The sequence below is a fragment of the Zonotrichia leucophrys genome, chromosome Z (genome assembly GCF_028769735.1).
Source record: "Zonotrichia leucophrys gambelii isolate GWCS_2022_RI chromosome Z, RI_Zleu_2.0, whole genome shotgun sequence".
Taxonomy (NCBI): Eukaryota; Metazoa; Chordata; class Aves; order Passeriformes; family Passerellidae; genus Zonotrichia; species Zonotrichia leucophrys.
In genome coordinates, this window is record NC_088200.1 from 74,637,178 (window position 1) to 74,660,973 (window position 23,796).

At 42.8% G+C, this 23,796-nt stretch overlaps 1 protein-coding gene across 1 annotated transcript in view; it reads right to left on the minus strand.

Annotated features, from left to right (window-relative positions):
• ATG10 (autophagy related 10) overlaps positions 1–23,796 on the minus strand; it is a 59,272-nt gene that overhangs the window by 1,021 nt on the left and 34,455 nt on the right. Inside the window, exons 4-5 of the mRNA XM_064736473.1 lie at positions 19,741–19,867; positions 13,244–13,341 (exon numbers count right to left, since the gene is read on the minus strand). Coding sequence (XP_064592543.1) covers positions 13,244–13,341; positions 19,741–19,867 — 225 coding nt within the window. The remainder of the gene's footprint in view (positions 1–13,243; positions 13,342–19,740; positions 19,868–23,796) is intronic.

The window sequence follows — 23,796 nt, forward strand, 5'->3', positions numbered from 1 at the left end:
AATTCATCATGTGCATCTGGAAAAGACCAGGCAGGGTGCAACCAGCCCCTGATGCAACTTCTCTCACTTCAGAATCTCAGCTCACATTGCTCTTCCTAGCACAGTCATGACAAATTAAAATACACTGTATATATTCCGCATCAATAATATACATTCTCCTCTCTTGAAAGGGAAATAAGATCAGCAACCAGGCTAGGCCACTATTTTAGTTAAAACGAAATGGTTTGCAGGAGTAACTCAAGTTACTGTATCAGCATTAACTGGCTGCAGAGAGGCAAAGCTATTGTGCAAACCACAGTCTGTGCAAATGTAACACAAAAAACCCATTTCCCTCAGGAAAAAAGGTCTGCAACCACCCTGAGCCCTGGCGTCTTCTCAGGCTGGTGCTGGAAACACACATGGTTCTGCTTGGAGAGGCAGCAAGGAGGAGAAGGAAGTGCCCTCAAGGTGGCTTCAACTTCCACTTGGTGCTGAAAATGTTCTCATGAGCATCAATCCCTTTATGTCTAAGAGAACTTTAAAGAACTCCCAGAAAACTTCAGAATATACAAAAAAAGGGTGTTCAGAAAGCTTTGTTTCACACTGCAAACAGATAACTTGCATAAGAATGCTACCATCTGCTGTTGTCAAAAGTGACTTGATGCAGTTTTTCTTTGAGAAAGAGTAATATTTTGAATTAAAACCCCCTTTTCATATTCTGCTAAAATTAACTTAGGCCTCCAAATAATCCCAGAAAATACATGGATTGTACAAATAATACACCTGAAAGACAGAAAAAAAAGTATATAGCTAATAATATTTACAAAGCTATTACACAAAGTAAAAACCGTAAATTGTACAAAAAAATTCAGCAAGCTTCACAAACTCTCAGAAAGAAGAGAGAAGTAACCTCGGTTTAAGTGACTCAGCTCCCTTAAAAAGGCATGAAGATAATTCCCCAAGCTGAATATTCAGCCTAAAGTTACTCTCAACCATCCTGACCCCCAGTTTTTGATTTTGCTCTGCACTCCTTGCTACAGCAAACCACCAGTGAGTGACACATGGAGGCCAGACTTGACCTTTTCAAACAGTTTATTACCTTTACATTCTACATCTTTCCTCTTTTAGTCCTTCCTCTTCTTGCATGACAAGAGTGACACTGAAAACATTCCCAAAGGCAGGAATTTCATGCTGCTCAGGACAGGAATGTGACACACACACACTCCCAGGAAAATCACAGAAGTACAAGAAAAAAGAAATCCTGAGCCAAGAGCCATTGAGGAGCAGCCTTTATTTAAAAAGGGAGAAGGCTGAGGTGGGGATGAGAAGCTTGTGGAGCATCAGGGAAAACACAGTGAGAGCATCAGCTCTGATTCAGTCAACGCTCCCTCCCCAGTGCTGCAGACAATGGCATCATCCTGCGAGGCTCTGCTGTGCACTCAAGGTGAAACCACTGACACAGCAGCTCTGAGCAGGCAGCCTGGGGAAGCTGCCAATAAAAATGCAGGGCTTATCAAAGCCCTGCATGATTTCAGAATTGGTAATGGGCTACAGAGCCTCTCAGTGCCAGGCCCCCAGCCTGCCCTGGGAGAGGGTGAGGTGCCTGTGGTGGGATGAACCCCAAGTCCTTCTAAAACACTGGCAGAAGGGTGAAAACACATCAAAGTTTGTGCTGCATCAGCTTCCTCAGCATTAGCTCACTGCCTGCTGCACTCACCTGGCAGAACAACGACGCTCCACATGCACTGAAATATAAACCTGAGCAAAATATGAGAGCAGCAATTCCACCCTTCATCGAGGCTGGTTCTGTGCCAGCTACACCAAAAATACACAGTCCTACTGGGACCTCATGAAGAAAAAACATCAAAACAGTACAAACAATATGTAACAATCATCCATTTCTTGTTTACAATTAATCTTTTTCCAGTCAGTCAGTGTGAGAGTTTCAAGTCAATTCCCACAAGCACTGCAAGAACCCATTTGCAGGTTGCCCACAACTCTTCTGGGAAGTAATACTCTGACACACAGTTAATTTGAAATCAACAGCATTATTTCCTTGGATCTGTCTATGATTTTGGATCTATCCAGCTATGAGGCTGATTTGCAGCAGTGCCTGTTCAGCACCACATCCTGGAATCCATCACACATCTGCATATCCCCCTGAGTCTGACCCAGCTGGGATGGGGAAGGAATACCTTCACAGCCAGGCACCAGCTCTGCTGAATTGGGAAGCTCAAAATGTGGCTTCATTTATTTTCTGTGGAAAGACCTCTCTCCTAGCTGATGCAGGAAAGATGTGTGAGGATGCTCTGTGCCTGCTGCTGTAGCTGCTGCCTCAGCCTCTCCCATTAAAAAAATCTGGGAGATAGAGATGGATGCAAGACACAAAATGTTCCATGGGATAGACTGAAAATTAATAACAGAGTTCTGGAATGGTTTCGGTTGGGAGGCGTCACAGACATATTTTATGAAACATCCTTTTGACAGGATTTTTCTCCTGAGAACTGAGAAGCCTCAGAGGAAAAGAAAAACAATAATTATCTGCTGCTGTGGAATGCAACAGGTGCATCTTTGATTGGTCCATGTGAGTTGTTTTTACTTGATGACCAATCACAATCCAGCTGTGTTGGGACTCTGGTCAGTCACAAGATTTTATTATCATTCCTTTTCTTTCTTTGCTAGGCTTCTGATGAAATCCCTTTCTTCTATTCTCTCAGTACAGTTTTAGTATATCATTTTCTTTTAATATAATATGTATCATAAAATAATAAATCATCCTTCTGAAACATAGAGTCAAAATTCTCATCTCTTCCCTCATCCTGGGACCCCTGTGAACACCACCATAGGGAGGGGCCTTAAATCTCATCCCATCCCAGCCCAGCCATGGCAGGGACCCCTCCCACTGTCCCAGTGTCCAGCCTGGCCTCGGGCAGTGCCAGGGATGCAGGGGCAGCCCCAGCTGTGCCAGGGCCTGCCCACCCTGCCAGGGAACAATTCCCAATTCCCAATATCCCATCCAGCCCTGCCCTCTGGCAGTGGGAAGCTGTTCCCCCTTGTCCTGACCCTGCATTGCTCAGGAATGCCAGCCCAGGCTCTGTGCAGGTCCAGGGCTGAGCAGGGAAATGTCTCAGCACTGATCTGAGCAGTGGCAAAGACCGGGCAGTTCCCAAGCACAAGTATAATTAAGACTAAACCTCCGTCAGATTGGATTAAGTCATTTTATCAAGCAGTCTCCATGTTGGATTTAAACCAAAAATAAACATTACTTCAGATAAGGGGTAATTGTCTGTAGGTTTCTGTACTGTGCTCTGCTCTCCTCCCCAGCCAGCAGGAATTTTGTTGTCAGTACATCTCTTGTAACAGCACCATTTATTTTCTCTGTCATAACTGGAGCTCTTCCAGGGGTAATGGCTTCTATTTTCTCCAGTGCTACATTAAACTGCCTTCAAGCATCCATCACAACATTTATGGTCTCTCCATTGATGATAGTTCAGGGGATTTGTGCCTGAAACTGCCTCTTCCCCAACCTGGTTTGCATGATGTTGCTTTGCAAAAATAAATTCACACAGGGGTGTCAAAAGGTTCATGCAGGATCCTACCAGCAAACACCACAGCCAGTGCCAATTTATTCCAGACATTTTCCCAGCAGTTTCCAGGTCAGAAAAAGAAGGCAGAATTAATAAAACATGCCCCCCATAATCTCTTCCTTGTAGGAAAAGGAAACGGTGATGCAATTAATAAAGAGGATATAACTTTTTCCCTTTCTTCCAATTTCTGACCACATTTACGGAAACAAACGGCTGAGTTTAAGTAAAAATTCTTCACTCAAGATTATATAAGTAATTTATGTTCTTGAATTCATGGTCTATCTTCTTTTTTATTCCTTATTTTCATACACATCAATAGTAACTTCCTTGTTAATATAATCCAAATCCACACATTCAGAAAGAGGGCAGGAAGATTTCTTTCTTCAGACTGACCCTGAGTCCCACAGCCAGAACAGCAACTGCACACATGGAACTTCAAACCTATGCAACTTGAGGTCAAAGGGATTTTCCTCTAATAATGGAATTACTACAATGGAAAATCTATAACCATGGAATCACTATGCTGCAAGCACCACGTTAAGGAACTGTAATGACACAGGGAAGTTTTACAATCCTAACAGAAGGTGTAAATCACACTAATAAAGCTGTTGGTAGCAGAATAATTGTACAGGGCTTCTCCATCCTACTGACTTAGGGTTATGCTGGATTTTGGGAAGGAATTGTTCCCTGGCAGGGTGGGCAGGCCCTGGCACAGGGTGCCCCGGGCAGCTGGAGCTGCCCCTGCATCCCTGGCAGTTGGCTGGACAGGGCTTGGAGGAGCCTGGGACAGTGGGAAGTGTCTCTCCCCATGGCAGGGGTGGAATAGGATGAACTTTCAGGTCCCTCCCAACCCAAACCAAGTCTGGGATTCTGTGACGTGGGACAGATAAAATATATTTATGGTCACTGACTTCAACTCTCAACCAGAAGCCAACTCATCCTGCAGGCATAACTGAGGCAAGTTTCCCCAGCTCTGCAATGAAACAAAACACAGAAACCCCACCAAACCCAGGAGCTGGAGGTGGAACAACCTGTCCTGCCTGTGCCAGTGCTGAGGAATGACCTGGCAAGTGCCACTGGCACTGCTCTCCTGCTTTGCTCAGAAAATCAAAGCAGATCTGCACCGGCATCGAGCAGGGGCAAGCGTGAAGGGACCCTGACAACACAGAGAAGTGCAAACCAGCCCCGAGAAGCAGATTTCTGTGGTCACTGGGCCTGTCTTTGTGGGGGAGGCTGGTTGGATTTACACCCCAGCTCTCTGCCTGCCCCATGATTTAATGTCCCCGTTCCCGTGTGCTCCCAAAGACCCACAACCAAGCTCAGCGATGATTTTTTATTCACACCTTCACCACTTCCAACACCATGCAGCCAATCTAGCTGGATCCTGTCCTTCTTTCATCAAATACCAAGTCCAAGCTGAAAAGGCAATTAAATGGCTACGTTTCCCTGAGGAAGGCAGAGATGCTTTGGCAGATCCTGCAACACAGAAATACAAGGACACTGAACACAGCCAGAATTTCTCTGAGATGAACCACGCCTACCACTTTGCATCTGCTGCTTCAAATCCATCATGGATCCCAGCAAAGGTGCCTTCCAAACCAAACCACTCTGTGACTCTGTAATTCATATTTTATGCCCCAATTCTGCCTGATTCGGGAGTATTTACAGTTTTGAAGAGGTGGTGATTATTTTTTAAATTTTATAACTTTATTATTTTATTAAGTGTTATTATTTTTTATTTTAATTAATTTATTAAATAGCTAACAGAAGATGCCTGAAAGGCAGGAGAGGTAATGCAGGGCAAGCAAAACACTAATCAAGAATAGCCAACAATGCTGGTCCATAATTACTTATTTTATATACGTATAATAAGGTTTGAATTATTAATTTCAAGAACAGGAGGAATCAAAGCAGTAGGTGACACTCAGGCATGTTTCTAAAGCTTAACAAGCTTCATTTAAGGCTTTAAAACTTCTCACAAGCACGTAACTTATGCATTTAGGATTTTTCAAGAAAATTTTATACTTAAAAATTGGCAGGTCCATAGTTACATTGTCAAGAAATGGCATCTCAGCCATTTTCCTAAGAAAATAAACAGATGATTCTTCTTCCATGCTTGCCAAAAGTAGATTAATTCAGTTGTCACCATTTTAGTTATGTAGCATATAGTCTTAATTAATTACTATTTAAAATCTGTTCTTAAGTTATGAGATTCATCTAAGGTGCAAAACTGAGCGATCCAACAAGCTGTGGAAGTATGGAAAAGACACTGGAGACAGATTTCCTACCCTGATTAAAAAATTATAAGGGGGAAAAAAAACCCAAGAAAACCCACCAAAAAATTATAAGGGGGAAAAAAGACCAAAAAACCCCAAACCCACGCTGGCATTTGACAAAAGTGGCCTGAAAGGGTTCATCCCATAACCCCAGAGATTCCAGAGGATGCCCCAGCAGTGTTTCCTGGGACAGCACAAGCCTGGGCTCCCTCTGTGGTTCACTCCCCCTGCATTGCTCCAGCGGATCTGCACGCCAGGCACTGCAGGACTCACTCCTGCCAGGTAATTTTGCACCCATTTATGGACAAGTGGCCTCATGAATTTGTCTAAATGCTTTTGACCTGCTGACACCATCTGCTGCCACCACTCCAGAGAGCAGGTGCTTAGGTACAAACTGCTTCCTGTTACCACAGATACCTAACTCCCATTTCAGCGGCACTTAAAATGCTTTTTTGCATTAATAAAGTAAAAAATATATATAGTTTACAATGCCCTGTGGCCACTCCAGTGGCCTTTCAAATGGATCTGAGTGTGCCACATATGACCCTCACTTCTTTCATACTGTGCAGTCAATGGTGGTGTGTAATTTAGGATTTTTCCATAAGGGGGGGAATGTTCAGTAGGCAGATTCATTCCAGAAGTGAACAGCCAGCAGTCAAGTGGGGAGAAGGCAGAGCAGAATCCACCTCAGCTTACAAGGAGAAATGCCAGACCAGGCAGGGCAGGTGCTCTTACCACTTACTCCAAAAATCCCTGCTTGGGAAGCTCTCTGGAAGCAGAACCACTGCTAGATAAATTATCTTTAAATGCAATGCACAGCACTGAAACAGGTTTTTCCAAAGAAGTAAAAAATAATCAAGAGAATCAATACTATTACACTGCAATTTGTTCAATTAATTACGAATCTGCATGGAAAGTATTACTGAATTTTCATTTCAGAGTAACTCAAATAACAATAGTACTGAGACTTGAAAGTGTGTCCTGAATTATGCCCAAGAAACTGGCAGGGAACTCCATACTGCTTTCATCTCTGCATGTAAATTATTATAGAATACTGGAATGGTTTGTGTTGGAAGGAACTCAGAGCCAACCCAGTGCCAGCCCAATGCCATGGCAGGGACCCCTCCCACTGTCCCGGTGTCCAGCCCGGCCTCGGGCAGTGCCAGGGATGCAGGGGCAGCCCCAGCCGCTCTGGGCACCCTGTGCCAGGGCCTGCCCACCCTGCCAGGGAACAATTCCTCATTGCCAGGATCCCAGCCAGCCCTGCCCTCTAGCACTGGGAGCCATTCCCCGGCTGCCGTCCCTGCAGCCCTCGGCAATTGTCCGTGTCCATCTTTGCCGCGGCCCCTCGGGGCCCTGCGAGGCCGCCCTGAGCTCAGCCCAAAGCTTCTGGTGCCCGGGTGAGCGATGGCAGCCGTGGCACCTTTGCTGCCGGCAGAGCTGCTCCGTCCCTGTGCCCGTGCTGGAGCCGCCTCTGGCCCGGCTGCAGCAGCTGCAGCTCCTTGCTGGGCTGGCCCAGGGCTGGGGCAGCTCTGAGGGGCAGAGGGGCAGAATGGGCCCCTGCGCTGCTGCCCCCGCTGGGCTGGGCCCGGCACGGGGCTCTGGGCCTGGGCCCGGCACGGGGATCTGGGCTCGAGGCTCTGGGGTTTGGGCTCTGGGCCCGGCACGGGGCTCTGGGGTTTGGGCTCGGGGCTTTGGGCTCAGCCCAGCCCAGGCTTTGGGGTCCCAGCCCTGCCCCACACACCCCCAGGGCTGCTCCCTCTGCTCAGCCCAGCCTGTGCTGGTGCTTGGGAACACCCTGACCTGGGCCCTGCTGACCCCATGGTGCCACCACTCGTCCCTGGTCTCCACCTGGACATGGACTCACTGACCCCAACTGCCCAAGTGTGACCACTCAGCCCCATCCCTCACCCACCCAGGGGTTCATCCACCAAACCCATGGCTATCCAACTCAGAGACAAGGATGTCATGTCAGACACTGTCAAATGCCTCTCACAAGTCCTGGTAGATGCCACCAGCTGCACATCTGTCAGCTGTTTATCCATTAAACTTCTGTATTTACATTTAGTATTAGTTCATTATTTGGTCTTCTCCCTCTATTAAATTACTTGGACTAGATTATTGTCCATGAAGTCTTATGGGTAAAAGCATGACTAAACTGTAGGGCAGCTGACCATTAATAATCAGAGGCTCAATTAATAATCAGTTTTAAAATAAAAGCTCCTTGGTAGCCTGTACAATACTATAGCTTGGTTTAAACCCCAGGAATTCAACACATTGTAGAAGATTTTAGTGGGAAATAAATACCAACCCAGCTTTTCCATCATTGTATCTTCCCCTGTCAAACAGCTTTCCAGTCTGTACTGGTAAGACTCCCTTTACTCAGGAAGTTGTACTAATAATTTTCCAAAAATATTAGCAGGGGATCCATAGCAACTGTTGATGCAACTCAAATTCGTTAGGAGCGATCCTAGCAACCTTCTGTTAAGAAATACTGTATACAGCCACCCCCACTTAGCAAAATCCCACAATATGGCAAGAAAGATTTGTGTGTCTAAGAATAGATACCTTACCACATTTTTCAAAATGACTGAGCCGTAATGATTTAAATCCTCCCTATCACATTTTCAGCAAGATGTGCCTCTACAACACTATATCAATGTGTTCTGTTCAGAGTTTTGACTCTTTCTCCTTTTTTAAATCACACTATTAACATCCCTGACATTTTAGAAATAATGTTTATTGATTTTCCTGTTAACACTGCTATAAATTAAGTGATGTAATGGACAGGATTACTGAGGTACTATAAAGAATGTATCCTCCAGATTCCTAACTCCTGGCTGAAAAAGACTCTGGATTAACTCAGAATAGGTGCAGTTCGGTGCTGTGATTTCTGTAGTTTAGGTTTGGTTGAATACTATTGATGTGACAGAAAGGACATACTAAAACTACCTGCTAAGTATCAAATGACAGAAGAAAACCACCTCATTTAGATGAAACTGAGAAATGAATGGTTGAGAAAAAACAGATGCAAAATTCCTGACCACTCACTACTCAGAAATGTAGGATTTCGCCAGTATCAGAGTGGTCTGAGTTACTTTCTCTGCAGCAGCAGTAAATGGCTAAACCAGGAAAATGCTGATTTATTGCTGGCAAATCCAGAACCAAGGTGCCACATATAAAATGTGTCCCCTCCCATGCCTGGGAGCACTTTGGTAGCAGAAGTAGTTGCATCTGAACAGGGTTGGTTAAAAAAGGAGTCATGTACGGACACATGTGCTCCACAGCTTCCAGAGCCCTTTGGAATCCTGACTCACAGATTAGTTTTTTCAGACTATTTCTGCAGGATCTTCAAGTCTCCAAGTTTTGCTCTTGTTTTATGGGGTAGTTTTTCAGCCCCTGGGCCTCCTGTAATAATGCAATTCGATTTCTACCCTTGGATGTTTGGTTTTACATTCCATCACCACTAAGCATTGATTAAGCCTTAGCACATATTCTTGATTGTGTTTACGACTTTGTTTCCTCAGGGGAAGGTCAGCCTTTATGACAACATCACTCTGTTAAAAACAAAGCTGTTGGTGATGCTACTGACAGTGATCAGCTTCATTCATCAGCTTACAAAATTCTCTTGCTAGTTTGCTTCCACACAGGAAAACATTAAAGGAAGGCACGGATTAGCAGAAGTAACAAAAATCAAAAGTGGGCTTGGGCACTTGTGTTCATAGAATTAATTACATCAATACTCAGTTTCATCATAGTCTTAAAAACATATCTGTCAGAGTGTTGTCTCTCCCCCTGTTGAAGTCCTTCTGCTTTGCCTACACTTTTATAAATATCCATCAGGACAAAAAAATTGCAAAGAATCAGTAGTGCCTTCACCCATTTTTTTTTCAATTCCTTATTCCACTATAATTAAATTTCAGAAAGTGCTTGAGAAATCAGTGGGCCTCATTTTACATCCTAGTAGGTGACTGTATCCATCAATCCAGCACTCTGTGGAAAAAAAAACCTGGATGTGAAGGCTACACCAGTGTCCTGGATCTTGATGGAGGCACTTCCAAACAGGTGTGGAGCCCTCAGCCACAGCAGGGTGAAAATTCATGCCCTGACAATGCCTATCCCACACCCATCCTAACAATAAAAGCTTTTCAGTCTTGCACTTCCAACTCCACAGAGAACACCCAATCAGGGCCACACAGCCAGAGGTTCTGGCTATAACCACAGAGTCACCCTCTGCTGCTTCACATCTCCCGCCCACCTTCTGAGAGGTTTCCAAAATGATAAAAGGTCCAGTGCAGTCTCTACAAATTAACTCAGTATTAGTTATCTGTTGTGGTTTTTTTTAATTCCTGGTTCTTACACCACGCACTACTATGTGACAAAGTATGTTCACCTTCATATTGGGGGAGATTTCTCCCCATTCGTCTAATTTCTGTTTTCCACTCTCTGTTTTTTTGGGGTTTTTTTTTAACTTCTGTTCTTGTGAAGTTTTATTCTCTCAATTTGCCTCACCATTTAGCATTTGACCATGGCACTTTTGGGCTGCTGCCTTCTTAACTGCCCCATTACACCTGCTATTTATTTTCTTCATTACACACAGAGGGCCCAATAAGTTTGAGCTGTTTAGACAGCACTACTATGTATTTGTGTATGCTATCTTATAAATAACTAATATAAATATTATACATCATACATATAATATATGTTTATATGGTATTTAAATTACTAATAGAAATAAATAACACTAAAAAGCACCCACCAAGTTACAAGTAAACAGTTCAGGAGATGGGGCTGCAGTATCTGTAATTCCACTTCTGAATCCTCCTAAAAAGAAGCTGAAAATCACAGTTGGCAACATTTCTGGAAGGCAACAGTAATCCATAAATACGCCTTAATTTTCCTGTCATTGCAGAATTAAGCCACTTCCAGCTCACACAGATCTTACCAGGTGTGCTAAATTGATGTCATTATAAGTCATCAGGAAATACCCACAGAGACCTGTAGCAACATTTGGAAGTTTTGTTAAACAGCTGTGTGTTCTAATTGATTTGTATTATTTAAAACAGCTAAAGCAAGTTATCGCCGGATGTAGAGAAGGGATGACTGAAGACCCCAGGGAGATTTAACTCACAAGAAAGCCAATCACAGGAACTTCATCTGAGCATTTTAAGATTATTACTAGAGGAAGTGCAATTAAATCATCACCATTTATCAATTATCATTATAAAATACTATGCAACCTTATCATGTTAATTTATTTATGAGAAGGTAACTAGTTGACTTCTGCTTTTTGCAGTAATCTAGTCAGGAAAAATATTTCAGGATGCTTTCTCTGGAAACAAGCATAGCTTTCCAACATCATCAAAAATAACTGTAAAAGTCCAAATTTTACCTAAAATCTGCACATGTCAAATATCTCCACTCTTTGCAGCTTGTCTCAGTTCCTGAGATGTATTTCATTATAGATGTATTCTATCACAGGGAGTATACACCAAAATGTAGTTGTATCAGAAATGTGCACAGGTCTGACACCCTCATTTCATAAAATATATGGGGAAAAAAGTCCCAAAAAGTCAGTAAGCCTTTCTTTTCCTGGCCTGCCAATCACAGTGCACATCAGCTAGCTCTAGTTAAAAGTTAAGTAACATACAGGTTACCCTTGGCAAACTCGATTTTTCTTCCCAGTGGTGGAGTGCTTGTAGCATCTAAAATTTGTATCTCTTTTGGATTAAAATCCTAAACCATTTTTTATTCTGTTGCTCATGTGCACTGAGTGCTCAAGCCTGATTTGATGAGTTTGCCCAGTGACTTGCATTATAGGATCTGTGTCCCTGCAGGCAAAGCCTAACCCACATAACAAAATGGGTCAGCAGAAAAGCAGCAAGGCAAGACAAAACTCTGTATTTCAGTTCAGAACCCTGATTCATTTGACAGAGAAAAGCAGGTTTTTTTCTTGTAGACCTGGCTCTTGCTTTGATCTGAGGCTTGCAGGCTAGGTTTCAGTATCTTCCATAATCTCCTTATTTCACAGAAAGTCACATTTTGCAGCTGTTAACTCCGCTAATTTCTCCAAAATGTTCTTCCTGTGTTTGTCAGTGCACTCATAGCTGACTGTACCACCTCTGGAGAGTGTCCCAGAACCAGACTCATCACTCCACACATTCTGCCACCCAGAACTCCTATTTCTGCAGGAATTTGTGTGTAAGTATCCCACACACACCTCCAGTTATTAGATGCAGGACAGTTTTTACTTTACTGTCCCTTAAGAAGCAAAAATAATCCCCGTGTGGGAGTGACCTGAATTTCCTTTTGGCTTCCACAACTCTGATTTCACACATCCCAAACATCCCGTTTATGCTTTATTCTCAGTAGTGCTGCATTATTACATTAAGTTATCAAAACCCAGTTTCCTCATCTTCATTCACAGACAAACCAGGTAATTAATGCTTCATGTGAAAAGTGTGTAGTATAGGAAGCTGGAAGCTGCCAGCTCACAACTGGAATTCACACATGCACAGCAATCACCAGAACACCCATGGCTTGGTAGCTTCTCAGGAAGCTGCTATAAGATAAATAATAGTCTGTGGCTGCAAAAAACAAGAATTCTGCTTGTGTTCCCATGGCTGAGCACCATCTACAAACAGGCATCCTGTAATTAAACTGTGTTATTTGAATTAAGGGAGCACCTGTAGGACCTGGTGGATGTCACATCTTTGTCATGCTGCTGTGGCAGGAGACCTGAGTGCCTGGAAACAGCTGAAATAAAAAAATCAAGCAGGGGAAGGGGAGGGAGAAAAACACATTACAATCTTGGTCCAAGGGTGAAAAAATTCACACCTGGAGAGTCTCAATTCTTTGTCAGGTTTGTTCATGAAACCTGGAGCAAAGGGAAGACACCAGAACAACCAGCTCAGCTCTCAGCTATTAGACAGCACCAGCTTATTTTAGAATAGGAAACCAATTTTCTCTTGTTCAATCCTGAAGACTGCAAATCTATTTAAAACTGAAAATTACACACAGTCTTTTTTGGAAATTTGATTACCAGACAATCCGAGAAATGTTACAACGATATGTTTTATTTACATAAACAAGTCTGCTTTTGTATTTACCCAAATTCACAATTACTCAGAAACTGCCTGAAATTTTTAGGACTGGCTTTGGAGAAGTATTTTAAATGTGAGATACTGTCAAAGCAAGCCTTAAATGGTGAACACTTATATACCCTTCAAAATCCAGGACTGAAACTATTGCTGGTAAATGGTTCAGCACGACATGATATAGAGATATGTATTTTTTTATTATTTTATTTTTTTCCCTTCTGTGCAAGAGAGGAACAAGACCACTGATGATCAAGGCATATATTTCATTCCCCCACTTCATGAAGGACCAGAGGATTCTCACCTGCTGTGTAATAGTGTCCCAGGGCCCCTCCTGCAGACGAGCCTGGTAGGATGCATGAACACTCCCCCATATTTCATCCAGAGTTAAAGGCCTTCCATCTGGAGGAAGAAACAACCACCTTTAGCCAAAGCTCTTGGGCACGCTGTGTCTTTAATACAGAACAGCAAAATTAAAACTGAAATCTGTTCAAATCCTGGCTGAAGGTGCACACAGAACCACCCTAAATTCCCTGTTTGGTTTTCTTCTCTGTCAGTTGTTAGCTGAGAGTAACAACTCACTGTGCTGATTGTACGGTGTGAAGTGTAACTGGCTTTTTAAAACAGAGCTTTGGTAAGGTGGATTTAAAACCACAAAACAACATAATGAAGAATCATCTACTGTAAATATATGCAACTCATAGTGAGAGAGTGAAGAAAATCTAAGGAACAAAATTCTGCAGATAAAAGTTTTTGTGTGTGCACAATGTTTTCTTGAGCTGCATTTATATAGCTTTACTTCATCAGGTTTTCAGCTGTGATGCTAGAATTACGCCAAGATATTAGTGTCAAGCACTTAGAAAATAAGCATGTCTATTTTAATGAATATTTGTTTATGGCAAACAGAGTATTTGATAGACTTTCAATAAGTAGCTTCATCTTGGCATTTGTCAGGTGTCAGAAACCATCATCCTCAGATAATCAGTTTTATTCTACTGACATTTGCATGTCTGTAAAATGAAAAAGATTTATTCACACAATTAATATTTGAATGCCATGTTTAGACACAAGTTCAAACCAGCTGCCTACAACCTCTGTTTTATTTTCTGCACATATATATAAAAAACCCCAGGAAGTTCTGAAGCACCATATAGTAGAATCACACAGCAAATGAAGTATCTAAGGGGGTAACAGCATATTAATCAGCTTTTCCATGCTATTTTCATGAAGGTAAGACTTGTTAGACCATCACACCCACTGCCTTGTGATGACAGATACCACAGTTGTGCTAGGGACAGCCTAACATTCACAAAGAAATTTGCTACAACAGCATAAATTTATTTCAGAAGGGTGTATTTACACTCAAATCACCTGTGTGCAGGTGATATGAAATGCCATGCATATCTGCAATTTTGTTCTCAGCAGAGAAACCCCAAGTGTAAAATCTGCAATAACATGTGTTCTAGTGCAACACCTGATTTGCCACTCTAGACATGCTCTGTACACCTTTCTCTGAGAATTTTTATAATAACACTGACCAGATTCATGTACACATGCAATGAATTACTCTGACTCTGTTAGTCCCATTTTTATAAATTATCAGAATTTACTGAAATATCAACCATGTTATAGGTAAAAACAAGTTTTGCCTTTACCACATGGCGAATTCATTCTATTCACAAGCTCCCGGCCGTGCTCTAAACACAGATCAGTATTCTTTGGGCTTTCTTACCCCCTTCTTCCCCCTTCTCACAGGTTTAGCAGCCCTGTTACACATTCTTACAACCACGGAGACCTCAAGCATCCAGCTGGTCCGACAGAGCAGGCAGTAATTGTTGCTGCTGGCAACAAGGGCCCGCTGTGGCACCTGCTGAGCCAAGCAGCCTCTTGCCTTCCCCGTGCCTCTTTTCTTCCCTGGCATGGAGCTGAGCTGGGAAGTTCAGCCACAACCTGAAGGAAACAGCAGCACCCAGCCAAGAGAAGGGGCAGGAGAAGAAGGTGAAAGTTCCAGATTCACACACCCATGCATTTATTTAGTCACCATCCAGCCACAAGGACACACAGCCTTGCTGTGCATCCCAAGGCTTACCCCAAGTTCAGCTGGGATAGTTTTATTATGTACACTGTTTAGGCTACAACAAACTTTTCTGAGACAAGCTTCTTGACTGCCCAGCTGGGGTTAACTCAATCACATCCTCACAAATAAGAAATAGTTAAAGGCAGAATACTGAGTGCCCTCTCACAGCAGCAAGGTGAGGCTGTCAGACCACACAGGAGCAGCATTCTCAGCTGGATCTTAATTTCTGCAAAGAGCAGAAATTCTTTAGGCAGACAGAATTCCATATTTATTTTCGGAGAAAATTTTCAGGCTTCCCATGTCACTGTATTCTATTTTCTTCATGTGTAGTGAGGGCTTTTAGTAATTTCAGAGATTCCCAATTAAAAGCTTTGAACAATTTCTAAGATTTTCAGTTAAAAGTTATTTTAGGCTTTGGCTGAAATGGTGCACAAATTGTTGAGGCTTCATTCTGATGTATTTTATAAAGAAACAATATTAAAAACCACTACCAAGTGAGAAAAAAAAAACCTCCTACAGCTGAAGAGAATATTTGATCACAGAAATTATTCAATTTCATTTATGTCCAAAGCCACAATAAAACCAGTTCTTACAGGATCTAGTCTTTAGAGCAGCTGTGTTTCTGAGAAAGGACACGGTGGTTACATGTTTTTGAGCTCAGGAAGTAAATCTGTATTCTGGAAAGCACTTCAGTCAGGCTCAATGTGGTTGTGAATACAGAAAGTCATGCCTTCAGGGTTGGAGGAAGTTGCCCTATCTCAGAAGCTCCCTCTCTCTAACCACTGATTAGCATGGTTTTTATTGGCAGGGATTTAGCTGCCACTGAGCTGACAGAGTGTTTTGAGCAGGTCAGCCTGAAAACCTCATTCCTTTTCTCTTCTCTAGAGGAGTGAGGGTGCAGTCCTTGTTGACTCCCATTAGTCCTGCTCTTTCTTTTCAGTGTTTAGCCAGCTTTCCTGCTGCTTCCTCTGCCTTTGCAGGAAAAAGGAGAACTGTGAGACAAGCCATTATTTTCCCTACACACAAGGGGTGATTCCTGCCTGTGCTCACCTGTGCTGCTGATACCTCACTGTGGGCTTTCTAATGTATGGCAAGAGGGTTCTGAATGCCTGGCTTCAGATGGGGATGGTTCAGGAAAAGACTGAAGCTCCTTGACATCTTAAAGAGTAGGAAAAGAGGAAAATACTCTGCTGATTAAAGAAAGCTTACTGGACCTAGCTCAGCCCATCTGGCTGATGCCAGCATTGAAGGGGAAGGATAATTGCCTACACCATCTGTCTCCAAGAGGGCTAATTGCTGACATCAGATATCAGCAGGGGTTCATGCATTTCTTCAACTACCTATTTGGTAGTCTCAGAAGCCAGGGGAAGGAAGAAGGGCTCCGTTTCTGGATGGTATGGCAGGCACACGGCTGATTTTGGAGAAATTAGCCTCTGCCCTGAGCTCCTGACACTTGACTGTGACTTCAGCAGGTCTGAAATTAGGAATAAATACCACGTGGCAAGTATCATGAGGCAGTGAAAAATGTTTCTTATGTATATACACACTGCCTAAAAATATCTTCTTGTACCCTATAATGTTCCCAAACACCTTTCCAGACAGTCTCATCATGCTTAATCACTATTTTCAACTGAAGTATTTGTCCTTGCACAGAACAAGATCTTCCCTGTAAATCCATCCCCTGGGATTACAAGAAAGTTTAGATGTCTCTCAAAATGTTTTATTTCTGTTGTAATCAAAATTTCAAACCTTACCTTGCACCACCTTACGTAGCAAACTTTATTTCACAAACAACAAAAAAAGGTCAAAAGACGAGTTAAAAGAAAATAGGTTATTTAATCCAATTTAGACAGCAAGGGCAAGGATATAATGCAACTTTTTTTCCCTTCTGCAGAAGAAGTGATCTGTAATGCCTGAACAACAGTTCTAGCAGAGAGGAGTGAGAACTGGATGTCTTCATTGGCACACGCTCCTGAGGATGCCAACCAAGCTGGAGATCACAGGAAAATCCCCCCAGCAACTCCACGGGGAGCCTTTTTCCTAGGAGGGGCTGAGAGACCAGGTAAATGGAAGCTGCACTCACATGCAGCAGGAGGAGAAAGGCAGGATTTCATTGATTCCAACATTCTAGAGAAGTTTGTAAAGCGTCTGCTGGAGCGCAGATTTGGACAGGCTGGCATCGGCTGCTGTTACACAAAGGGAGGAGGTGAATGCTGCAAAAGCCTCAGCCAGGCTGAACAGAGCAATCATTGTCTCCCAGGTGTGATGGGCATTGCAGACACTGCCAGGGAGGAAGCAGAGCTCTGAATTCCAGCTCTGTGCCCTGTGCTGGGGAAGGCAAGACAGGGCAGGGCTGTGGAACCACTGGAAGGATTACAGAAGCCAGCTCTAATTAGCACAGGGATCAGTATGGGCAGGATCCCAGGGGAGCCAGGAGCAGCTCACAGGAGACTTGTGAGGAACCCTTCCTCTTACTGAGTCTACAAACAATGGTAGGAATTTAGACTGGGAAATTGAGGTGAGTCTTGAGGAGATTGTTCCTTGATTAGTGCAGGGGAGCAATGCAGCGAGCATTGCTGATTGTCTGACAAACAAAGTGAGGAGCCCATCACATGGACTATTACCTCAAGAGAAAAAAAACTCAGGGGATTTTCCAGAGTTTTCCTCACAGCAGGTTTGGGACAAGACAAAGGATACTCTTCTCAGGTATCTCAAGTGATTGTGTGCCAGCTGTACATTTCCAAAAATTCCACTTTGGGACCTTCAGACAGCACAGCACAGGCAGACCAACAACGTGCAGGGAAGACAGAATCCTTCATTTTCAAAAGTAAGCTGCCCATAATTAAAATCAGAGAATACCAGCTGGTAACACCGTAGGAAACACACTTACTGCCAGCATTTAGTATCCTGCTCCCTTCAAGAGTCAGGTATTGTTATAATTTAAAAGAGAATGCAAAATGCTGAAGAGAACCCAGGTGACCTTCGGAAGCCTCTAAAAAAAGCCCTTGTTTTCCATTGTGAAAGGTTCCCAAGAAGTGTTTTAAAGGATAATTGTACTTGTAGGAGCAATTACAGTTCTGTACTGCAAGGGGAGCTGTTGGCACATAATACCATGATTGTGCATTAGATCATCCACTGGCTCCTGTAATATCCACTTCCAGCTATAAGGAGTCATGTTTCAACACCTCCGATTCCCTGGTGCTGACAAGCTAAACAACTTGTTTTGTCTCTGTGAGCTCTTCTCTGGTGATTAACTGCTTATGGTGAATACTAATTACATGGAAGTACAGTACAGTAGAGATACTGTCCTACTTCCTCTACCTGCACCATCTCCGTCCTCTTCTGTAGAGACACTGCACTATAAATTCAGCAAAAATCAAGATGATGACATTTTTCAGGACCACAAATAGGCTAAACCGTCTCTCACAGCAAAACTACCTTCATCTTCCTGTCTGCACAATAAGTTCAAAGGCAAAAGCACTGCACGTTTGTAAATGCCTGTAATAATGCTGGAAATAAATTTGCAACAGGATGTGTGCAAATGAGTTTTGGTGGTGGTAAAGGCAGAGCAATGTCCCCAGTTCCCCATGTCCCACTCTGAAAATTTACCCCAAATTATCCATTCCTGAAACTGCACCTCAGACTAAAATCTTTCCACCAGGGAGCCTAAGAGAATTTGTTCTTCAATTTTGAATCTGAAGTGCTTTTCGAAACGCTAACACTGCAAAATTAGAAACCATTAAACAATATAAGGCAGAGAGTGATTAAATCTACCAAACACATTCAAAGCAGCTTAAGCTACTTTTTAATTAAAAAGGAAAAGATATCACTGGCAACAGTCAGACATCTTTATCTAGATAAAGTTAAGATATTATTCAAAACACAGAAGATGCTGATCACAGAATCATTTGGGTTGGAAAAGAGCTCTAAAATGATCGAGTCCAAGCCTTAACCCAACACAGCCATGCTCATCACTCAACATTGTCCCCAGGTGCCACAAGCTGGTCCTGCTGGCCACACCACTGCAGGCACAAGCCAGGTGCCGCTGGAGCACAGGTACACAGGCTTGGGGCACAGAGCACAGCCGGGGCTGCAGTGTGATCACTCCGTGCCTGCTGATTAAAGAAGTGACACCAACAGTGGCCTCCATGGGAGGCTGAGTGTCCCTCTTTTCTCCCCTGAGAGGATGGGGGCTGAAATCACAGTGGCTGCAGTCACAGAACTGTGGGTAGCAAGATAAACATAGCAGGGAGAGACAGGATCAGACTGTTTCAAGTGCCAGCTTCAATACAAAACAAAAAGTCAATATCCTATTGGTATTATTTTATTTTCCCCTAAGCAGCAAATTTAAACAGAAAACAGCATACATTTTAAAATACACATTTAGACCCCAGCCTTGTGGCTCAAGCACTGTCCACTGATTGCCCAGCCCAGTTTAAACCTGCAGCACTAAGTTTTTGTAGTCATTTCAAGAAAACAACAAGAAAAATGACCGGCAGTTTCAGTCAACCACAGGCAAGATGCCAGGAGCCAAAGATCAGCCTCCCTCGGGCTGAGATGATATAATCTCCTCCACAGCCCTGGAGCTCTGAGTCCAGAGCACTGAAAAACCCTCTGGTGAGCAGCCTAACCTCTTGGTTTCTTATTACATCTCTTCCTCAAACTCAGGACAAGTTTCCCAACACCCAGTGCACGCAGCACGTGGGGGTGTGTGCTGGCCTTACCCAAGAAGCAGGCTCTGAAGTACAGCACAGGCACCTGGTAGCTGCCGGAGTAGAGGACGTGGTACTCGTAGCGAACCGCTTCCTCTGTGCCGCACACCGCGGCGGCCTGGCACTCATCCGAGGGCTCCTGCAACGACACACGAGGCCACGGCAGCACGTCAGCCCCTGCTGCTGTGCCCGGGGAAATTGTCATGGGCTCGGGTAAATGTGCGCAACACAAATTAACGGCGGCCACCGCTTCCACCGCACTGCTCGTGCAAACCCACAGGGGAATTTTTCAACGCCAGCAAGAAAATCAGAGTGGTCCGAAACCTACAGACATCTTACACGCTCCCTTCCACAAACTCTCTGCAAGCCCTTCCAAAATTGAGATCTTTCTAAGCTGCTCTTTCTAAAATCTTCATGGCACAGGAACTGGCACAATAAGGGGACTACAGCTGTACCTGTACTCATTACATTCAGTATAGACCATTTTAGAAGTGTATCCTTAAATAATCCGGTTTTGCTTGCCAAAAGACAAATCAAATGCATCCACCAAAAATCCTCTGATCTACTTTCTTTAAAGGCTTTTTGCCAGGAGTTGCTTTTACTAATAATATAAAATGTATCATATAATGTAGTTATAATAATAACATAAAATGTAATAATAAAACTGAGAATGTTTTTTTCCCCCTGTTAGTGTATATTCCAGGTGTAAAGTACTAAAGTTTATGGTAGATTTGAAACAAATCAAAATAGATGAAACTAATTGCATTGAGATATACCACAGCTGCAGCACAAATTTCACAACATTTCAAATTAATATTCCAACAGTGCTAAGCACGCAGTTGTTTGGACTTTTCTAAAAGCTGTCATAACTCAATGTCTCTGAAAATGTAACCATTAAATTAATAATGCCATTATGATTAAACATAAGAACAAACTTTCCAAGAAGACACTCTGGGTGTGGACTTGTTCAGTGCTCAAACCCCCAAATTTACATGCATGAACTAAGCAACCATAATGCCCCACAGGTTGGGTGTGCATTTCATGACTTGGCTATTGCCAAGCAACCCTGAATATTGGCTTATGGTATCTGTCCAAGCAAAACAGAAAAAGACTGAGCAGAAAAGAAGAACCAGCATCCTCTGAACATTATGCTCATACAACACACCAGAAATTTAAAGGTATTTTGCATTTTTATCTCACATCCTTTATCAAGTCAGCAATGGATGAACTGATATATGAAAAAAATATAAAAACTGATAAAGTTTAACAGTAACGACACTCAAGATACTTTCAGGCCTTTTTTCCTGATGTGACTTTCCCCAGATTTAATGTATTGGGCACCCAGATGCTGCTGAGGCAGAGGCACACAAGTCCACAAGTGAAAGCCCAGACCTTGGGGAGCTGCACACCAAGGAAGTGCCCAAACATTTCTGGACACAAAGTGAGAAGATCACAGATGGCCACGGAGCAGAGGTTCCCTGGTAAATCCCAGATGCCTGCAGGGAAATGGCTGATTTTTGCTTATGGGGAAACAAGTGCCTAAAGCACTAAATGGGAACGCTTGAAAACATGCTCTTCTGGGTTAACCTAGTTTTAAAAACTGTATGTGAAGAAGTCAACCTGCCAGAAGGGCAGTGCTGATTGCTGTTCCTGATGCCACAGGCCAGACAAAGACAGGTATGACATTCCCAGTTCCCACACTCATGAGTGACAGACCAAGATGGGATGTTCTTTCCCACCTCACACAAGTTCATACCCAGTGGTTATATGTAAAACACAGCTTAAAAAATATTCTTCTCCATATAACACTGAACCTTCTTTAAAATTGATTAATGCTTCAGTAAGAATAGCAAAAGAGACCACCAGCAGCCTGTGGGAAAAGAAAACAAAAAAACCAAACCCAGGTACAGTGAGGGTGGGGAAGAGGAGTCTGTGCTCAGAGCTGAGCCTACATGGTGCTTTTGAGAAGGCATTAATGTTTCATCAGATACCACGGCCTTGCCTCCTGCTTAGTCACCAGCTTACCCTGCCCTAAAAGATACTTCTAGAAATGGCAACCCTACCTGTTCCTGTGTTAAATACCACTGTTCTACAAAAAAGACTGTCTGCATACACTGCATTCTGTATATAATGGTAAAATGACTAATTTGTGACTATTTTAGATCTGCACACAAAAGCAAATAGCTGAATCCTTCTCAGGGCTACTCTAATCCCCCTTCCTCTCAGGAAACAGCAATTTCACGTTTTCTGATTTAAAAAGACACATCACTGATGTGCAATCGTGCTCTTTACAGTCTCTGCAAGTACAGCCCACAGTATTTTTGCAGGCAAAGTACATTTTGTAGTCTACAAGTTTCGATGGTATCTCTGTAGCTGATGAGATGAACTTTGCTGATGAGATGAATAAAACGAGTACAGTCATTTTAGGTGATCTTTGAAACAGCTAAAAATCTACAAATGGGTCACTAGAACCAAGGAGCCTCAGACAGTTTTATATCAGCCCACAAGACCTCATTTTCACTCTTTAACCAGCTACTGATAAAGCCATAAATACAAAACACAGGTGTAACTTATTTTTAAAAAGCAAAGCTGACACTTTATTTTTACATATGTCATGACAGCCTATTTTAACTCTTTCTCTGAATAATTGTTCTCGTTTTTTTCCTATTTATATTGTTGTTCTGACTTTTTTTGAGCTGATGCTGAATTTTAGTTACTGCACTGGACAACACTGAAATCAAATTTAAATTTGGATGGTTTTGTAACTGCTGCAAAACATTCACATGTACAGACACCACAAAACAAAATAAAAAACAAACATCAGCCTTAAAAAATGTCATATACAACATTAACCAAAAAAGGCATCGTAACCAAACTGCAAAAACTATTAAAAATTATTTGAAATTAAAAATTATATGAAGAAACTTGTTTCTCAATTTTTTTTGTTTCTGATTTTCAAATTTACTTGCATGCCTGCCATGCTTCAAGTTAAAACTGTGAATCCAGGACTGACTGGCTGTTTCCTAAATAAACGGGGAAGCTGTCATCAGGAAGCATCTGCTCTTCTATTGCTCTCAGGTAAAATCACTCCTGTGCTATCATAATGGACTATTGAGCAGATGTTTAAAAGCAATGTATGTATTAGAAAGAAGATAAGCAGCAACTATCTCATTAATTACATTAGTTCCATCATAAATGAATTACCACTGATTTTAATTGATATAAAATTGTCCTCAATCTTTAAGTATCCCCAAAACAAATTAAGTTGATTTGTTCCTTTTAAAATGCTAAATTATTTAAATCAATAGCTAACAAACATTACCAGGTGTCATTCTGAAGGCGAAATAACATATTTGTACTATTTCTATTCCTCCTGATGAGGAAGGCAAGTTTAAAACCTGGGGTAACAAGTTAATTTGACAGCAGGAGAGAGTTAATTGTGGTTTTGGGTAGTGTAGTGGCAGCAGGGAGGGGTGGGTTAAGGTGCCTTTGGAGGGAGACCATGAACGAAAGGCAAGGCAGACAGGGTAAGCTGGGAAGGTGACAGAATCACCTAAAAAAATGGATTTCCCTCCTGACACCAAACATTTTCCTATCTCCACCTCACCTTCAGAGGCCCACTGAGACAGATCTTCTTGCTCAGCCTGAATTCCCTTAGAAATTAAGAAGCAGGCCCCCCCTTTTGGGGGAAAAGATAGGAGAAGTGGTGCAAATAAACATTTCTCCTGGACGTCCAGACACTGTTGCCCTTTTCCCAGTTCCCACATTCCACATCTCCTTTCTTGCTGCCTTGGCCTCTGTTTGCTCCTGGGAGATGCTCCTGCAGGAACACAGCAGGACTGGGAAGAGGTGACACAGGCACAGGTACTGGTAATGCTGCTTTGACAGTGAGAGGGGGAAAAAGGAGATGCAAGCCAGATTAACAGGCAAATTTGCCTTCATTGCTTGGAATGCATTTAGATCTAATTTCATTTCAGCCTCTAAAGTAGAAAGTGTATCATTCTTCCTCTCTCTTCAGAGGTGCAGAGCCACCACTGAAACACAAGAACTTTCAGGAGCAGCTCTTTC